This window comes from Carassius carassius, chromosome 4, assembly GCF_963082965.1.
Source record: "Carassius carassius chromosome 4, fCarCar2.1, whole genome shotgun sequence".
Lineage (NCBI taxonomy): Eukaryota > Metazoa > Chordata > Actinopteri > Cypriniformes > Cyprinidae > Carassius > Carassius carassius.
This window is the reverse complement of record NC_081758.1, coordinates 15,363,753-15,370,473: the sequence shown is the minus strand read 5'-3', so window position 1 is coordinate 15,370,473 and position 6,721 is coordinate 15,363,753. Positions and strand designations below refer to the sequence as shown.

At 35.6% G+C, this 6,721-nt stretch overlaps 1 protein-coding gene across 2 annotated transcripts; it reads right to left on the bottom strand.

Moving 5' to 3' along the window:
* Positions 1-1,045: 1,045 nt before the first annotated feature.
* Positions 1,046-4,462, bottom strand: cfap157 (cilia and flagella associated protein 157). Of its 2 annotated transcripts, none has more exons than XM_059547603.1 (8): positions 4,223-4,462; positions 3,508-3,779; positions 3,207-3,360; positions 2,346-2,613; positions 2,099-2,229; positions 1,857-2,007; positions 1,593-1,771; positions 1,046-1,471 (listed from the first exon to the last, which is right to left on the bottom strand). In XM_059547603.1, exons 1-8 carry the CDS (start codon positions 4,429-4,431, stop codon positions 1,336-1,338), a joined length of 1,500 nt encoding a protein of 499 aa, XP_059403586.1. In that variant the 5' UTR covers positions 4,432-4,462; the 3' UTR covers positions 1,046-1,335. The 2 variants fall into 2 exon arrangements, with proteins under 2 accessions (XP_059403586.1, XP_059403588.1); XM_059547605.1 differs by having other exon boundaries at positions 1,381-1,509.
* Positions 4,463-6,721: the final 2,259 nt, after the last annotated feature.

The following is a 6,721-nucleotide window of genomic DNA, read 5'->3' as shown; positions in this document are numbered from 1 at the left end:
TGTCAGAAATAGCGTATGGGTCTGTCACGTGATTAAGGAACGAGTCAAACTCGACCCGAGACCCGAAAGACTCATGAGATGAACTAATCAATTCTCTTTCCGGCTCAAGACTGCGTTAGTTTTGCGTATGTGGCTGTCACGTGATTAAGGAATGACTTAAACCCGAGGACTCTTGTCACATAAGAGGTGAGGTGAGCTAATCACAGACTGAAGACCCAGGTAAAGAAGGAATTTTTTTTCTGTATCTTATAGCATTTTAGTTTTGTATTGTTTTTAGTGGGATCAACGTTTGCGTAAGTACTAGATGTGTTGGGGAAGTAACACATAACATTTTCATTACATTTTGCTAAAATGAACGAAATGAACGAAATGACTCGAAAAAAGATTCGTTCATTTTGCTGAACGAGACTCAAAAGTCCGAGTCGGTAAAATGATCCGAACTTCCCATCACTAAATTCGCTAACAGCGCAGACTACATCGGTGACAAAAATACACAATAATATTTTTTGGACACGACTTATTAATGACTCAGCACCATCTATATTAAAGAGAAAATAATCACGTCATCCGATATTTAATATGAATAAAGTAAGCTAGATTTATGGAATTCCACAAACTAAGAAGGCTGGATATTCTTATAATAAATATTCCTGTTGTCAGACATTACCTCTGAAAAACGGCAAACACCAAAGAAGAATGATTTCAGTGTATGAATTAGATCATTGATACCACAGAAAAAGACAGCAGTCTTTATATCTGTCTGCCTTACTAAAGTTCTTGTCTTTCTGGCCATTTCTGTGTCTCATTTGTATAAAGAATTATGAACATGTTATCATTCATCAACATGCTCGGCTAGGTAAGGACTCCAGCATTTGGAACCAGTAATCCATGTGACTTTGGTCAACCTTAATTTTATGAAGCTATGAGAATACTTTATTTAACATTTCATTCTCCTCTGTGTCATGGGCAGAGTATGGGAAAGAATAATACACTTTTTTATTAGTTTTTTTAATGAAAAAGACACTTTCTATTTCTGACCGTTACTTATTTATTCATAATGATACAATACTGCCACCTAGTGATAAGACATGAAAACAATGAAATTTAGAATACTTTACACTTTCAATGTTATTAAAAATAACTTCCACAAGTATGATAAAGTATATGAAAAGGCCAGTAATTTATTACTTAATTTTTTCCCATAAGACAAGAAAACAGTCAAAAAGGTAAATTAAATGTTTCGTCAAAATTCATCTGCTGCATTATTAAAAATATTTCATGTTCTATCCATGATCACATGATGTGTGTACTGTTTATGTGCCACAGCCTATATGTTTACTTGCGTACATAGGCACTCTTAGCAAGATTTCCTATCTTTGATGCATTGTGTGTTTTGCGAGGGACCAACCCAAGGTCTCCAGTTTTGAAGTGAGAAAGATGTGAAGTGGATTTCTGGAGGAGTTCACTTGGTCTGTAGTTGAAAGCAAGCATGGGAGTCATTGAATCACACTGCCAAAATTATAATTAAGTAAGTATGTCTTAGAGCTACAATATGTTACATGAATACAATATGAAAATGAATTAATCAGTACCTTTTTATGTCAGAGGGTTTTTTAAGATCATGACTGCAAGTCACCCCTGACAGGAACTCAGTAAGAGCTGGACCATTTCCTAAAGCTGCAGCACTGTCCAGCACAGCCAGCAGCTTCTGCATCATCTGATTTCGTCTGACAGTAATCTTCAGTTCTGAGTCTTCCTCTTTAGGGACCTCCTGTAAACAAACGAGAGGAAGACCTCTGTTTATTTACTTGGCTGTAACACCAAATGATAATTGATCTGTTTATGTTCACTCTTACCCTTAGGGCCTCCTTTAAAGCTACGGCTGCTTCCTCAAGAACTGTCTTTTGCTGTTTTCTCAGTGTCCTTTCATCTTCAAGCTCGTTCCTCTGTCTCTTGGCTTCAGCTTTTGTTTGGTCCAGCACTTCTATAATTGTTGCTTGTTTCTTTCTGTAAGTAGTGTTGGTAATACAATTAAAATACACTGCAAAAAGTATTTAAAGTAAATTATTTAACTTATAAGTGACTTCAGGAGTCCAACCTGAGAGCATCAAGCTCTGTGCATACTGAAGAATGACTGTCTAGCAGCTCTTGGTGCTCCACTTTAAGTTTGGCAAATTTTTCCACTTCAGACTGCATTTGCTTGCACTTTTCTGTCAACTGATGGACTACCTTGATAAAGAGATATGTTTCATGTTTGCTCTAGGATACATAGTATGCACAGGTTTCCAAACAGCTAAAAAGATGCATTAAAAATGCCTGAAAGAATAGATGTATAAACTGGCAACCTTTTGATTAGCAACATTCTTCTTGGTTATCTCATGTATCAGCGGTTCTGTAATTGCATTCTCAATTTTGAGTTGCTTTTCTCTTGCTCGAAGATCATCATTCTCCTTCAGCAGCTCCTTGGTCTTGTCTGAGAGCTGCTGAAGTAGAGCTGTGACAGAGAGATTTTCTTGCATGGCCCTCTTTGTCGTCTCGGGCATCTTCTGGTCTGAAACCCACCGGAATTCAGCTGCTACAGCAGCAACATGTTGCAGCATTTCTTTCTTTAGCCTGCATCAGCCAAACAGGTCAAATAAGTAAAATGCAGTATTTATCTTATTTTAAATGTGTGTATTTGTTTACCAAATTTATATTTAAAATATACATTTAAAATAATGTGTAAACATTCACAAATTGTTTTAAATATATATATATATATATATACATTGTATATATATATACAAACGTTGTTTATGTTAGTATTACTGAATGGATCTTAATGAATATGAACTAATAATGAAAAGTTGTATTTTTATTAACCAGTGTTTTAGTTAACCAGTATTTAATGCTATTTGTGTGTGTGTGTGTGTGTGTGTGTGTGTGTGTGTGTGTGTCCAAGGATTTTAATGCAGTATGTATATACCAAGCAACAGATCCGTACGGAATAAATGCCTCTTTGTAAGGCCTTACATTGCAAACATTCACTGAAAATAGAAGATGAATGGAAACCAGTATCTAATTGACATATATGTAATTTCTAATGTTCGGCTTCAGACCTCAAATAATGCAGAATATTTATGAAAAAGAGTTGATCCACTCATATTCACATAAGAATGCACCTCCCATGACCTTGATCTCTGAACAATGAGTATGAACATGCTCACCTGTCATTGTCCAGTACAGCTTTTTTCTCCAGATTATAGATTTGTGCTTGATGTTCTTCTTTTTGCTTTTGAAGCGTCTCTTTCAAAGATCTGCACTCAGCCATGAGCTTCTCTCTCTGCGTAGAAAACTCCTCCAAAGACGCCAGTTTACCAGCTGAACACAAAAAGGTCAACACATTTGAATTAATTATTGGTTGAAAGGTGCATTTATTAATATGACAGCTAGTGATAACTGATATACATTTTCATTTCATTAGATTTTATATTCAGTGTGAATGTGTGACTGCTCAAAAGCTTGTACCAAGCGCCATGTTCTCAGATGTGAGTTTTTCCCTGTTTTCCTGAAGTTCATGTCTAAGCAGGCTCAGTTGTAACTCAAAGGACTCCCTCTCAACCTCTTGGGCTTGCTGGTGTCTTGATAACGTCTCAGCCAGATCAGTCAGTTCATCCTCTTTTTGAGCCAGTGTGCGTTTCAGGTAGAGAACTATATCTTTCTTCTCTTTCTCCAAATTAGTGATTTTAGAGTTCAAGTCCTTTTCTTGAACTTCCAATTCATCACATTTATGTTGGTATCTGCAAGAAAGAATAAAACAAATTCGCAGTTCGTAATTGCTTGTATGAGGCAAGTGCTTCCTGTTGAGGTTTATGACATATTTGTTTAAGTATAGTGTCTATTTAATCATTAACAGCAGATTATAATATCCATTGTCTATTTCATTTTAGTTTCCTCAAAGGCACATGAGCTACACGCTACTAAGAACTAAAATCGTGTGGCCTATATTTTAATCCAAAGATACTGGAACTTCAGTCAACTTGTCAAATCAACTTTATCATGCTGCGCACCTCCCCATTACTTTGGATTAGCCTACTAGGCTACATTAATTTAGTTACACATGCGTTTTTGTGTTTCTCTTTTTTAATAAATTCAGAAGTATTTTCTTGTAAACCTCTGGTTCATGTAACATAACAAACAGCCATGTAAAATAAGTTCGTAGTAACTTGCAAGAGACTCAGACCTTTCCAGGCGCTCCTCCAAATCACGTATTTGAGCCCGGTAAAAGTTTTTGTCACTCTCCGTGAGTTCTTCGTCGTTTTTCTGCTCGGGATTCATACTTTCCTTTTTAAGGGATTTATCTCCGCTACTTTTTCCATTCTTTTTGGGAGGCATTGAACGTTTACGTAATTGAAACGAAACAGTCTGAGAAATACAAACTTGCAAATGCATTTGTTTCTTGTTGCCATGGTCGTGAGGTTCGAGTTTTTTGTCATGCGCTGCGCAGAGATGTGCGCGAGAGTAGCCTACCTTGTGCTTTTTTTTCTCCGGTTTTTTAAAACCTAAAATTGTTTAAATATTATACATAGAGCCTGAAGTTTGGGCATCTTAAAAATGCCGTTTCAGTTTCATTTTTGATCGAGTTGTAGTCCTTTGTTTGATATAAATGCGAAGCGTAAGTTTTTATTGATTCATATATATATATATATATGGAGAGAGAGAGAGAGAGAGAGAGAGAGCTTTTTACATTTTTACTTGGTTTGTAGGCTACTTGTCAAATTTGTATTTGAAAAGTTGTGGTCTTACACCTTTTGGCTTTAGTTCTAGTCTATTTTTTGTAAATCTATTAATCAAAATTAGACATTTTTTTCCAAATATTTTACATTTACTAATATTTACCCACACATACAGTAAGCTACTGCTCTCTGTGATAGATCACATGGGGTAAAAGGCCCCTTAGAACCAAAATCACTGCTGCACTTTCTTAAACACATACTGAAACCAAATGTTTGGAATATTGTGGAGGACTGGATTTGTTGTTATGGATGTGCATAAATTTATTCTATTTTGTAATTCTGTTAAATTGCAAACTTTAAGATTTACATTGTTCAATAGCAGAGGTTATTATAAATTATGTGCAATATTGCAAATGCAAAAAGGTTTTGATCCAGGGAAAGGCCATTTTTTGCCCCAAAAATTGTAAAAAATAAATGTTTTTAAAATCTTTAAACTTGTTTACTCTAATGAAGAATTCATTAATTTTTAATGATTTTCAGTGATGTTAATATGGGTCAAATCTGACCCGAGGTTCACATGGCTGCGGTTTCATATAGGACCAATTTAAAAACTGCATTACACATATAGCCCACATGTCTGTTGCGATTCCTAAGAGCAACTACCCTTTTTACAAAGTTATAAAGAATCCATACGTTTACATTAGTATATTTTTTACCGAATATCCATACAAACATCTATGAGTTTTAGTACTGGTGTGGATTGATATTTTCATATTACATTTAATTATTTAGCAGATTGCATTTTTATATGGCTAGCTAGTAATTAGCCATTTTCATATGGCTAGCTAGTAATTAAAGTTAACAGTGTTAGCCAGTGTTAGTTGTTGGTGGGAACAAATACCTCTATGAATTAGTAGTCCGTATGGACTGAATAAAGCAAATCAGTATCTTAGCAGTAAGTTTTGATGGATGACATAAAGACAGAATACAGTGTCATACAGGGGTCATACATGTGCGAGCTCGTTATTGTTAGTGTGCAAACTAACTCTGCACTCTCTGAAATTTTTTTTTTAAGTGTTTTATAATGGACACTGTGACGATGTCATAAGTCATCTCTAACCTTTGGGCTATGCCCTGTGTTATAGGCTATATGGGCATCAACACTCAATCTGACAGCTGTTGACTGGTCATGTCGAACCGCCTTCAGGTCACCACATTTGAACAAATTCAGAATGTTTTATTTATTTATTATTTATGTTTTACTCTGTTTAATAATTCTGAATGGATCTGTATATATGTATAGTGTCCGGTTAAGGCAACTTATATAGTGGTCTGTTGGCATCTGTCTGGTCCTGTTTGATATTGCAGCTTGATTTGTAGTGATAAAAAATGCTCTATATAAACAAATGTGACAATTTTTTTTTTTTTTTTTTTTTTTTTTTGCTGTTGCACTGCATAGGCTACATATAATTGAATTATGAAATTTAAAAATGCTTTAATTTATCTTGAACAATTCTTGCAGAAAATACGGTTTTGTTACAAACTTGAACTTGGTAAAAGTTATCTAGTTTAGTTATGCCATTTTTGAATGCTAAATACATTATTATAATTTTTTAAGAAAATAAAAGCTTGCTGTGCTTTGTCTGTAAGCTGATCCACTCAGAGACTGGCACGGAGAATAAAACCGTGATCTGAATGAGACCATGGGCATCTGTGAGCCTCAGTTGGTAATTGTCTAAACAAACGCTTTTGGCGTACAAAAACAGGCATTTTGTGAGTATGATGAAGTTGCCAAGTCGTAAGGGAAAGGGGGGAGAAAGATACAGAAAAAAACGACGCCATCGTGAGACACTGCAACATTGTAGCGAAGAACAATAGACGCGCTGCGTGTCACAAAACTGCGCGTGAAACACACGACAGTGAAGGACGCCCTCGCACTCACCCGCGGGTCAAGCGTCATGATGACCATGGGTTAATAGTGGTTAATGACAGCTACGGTTATTAAA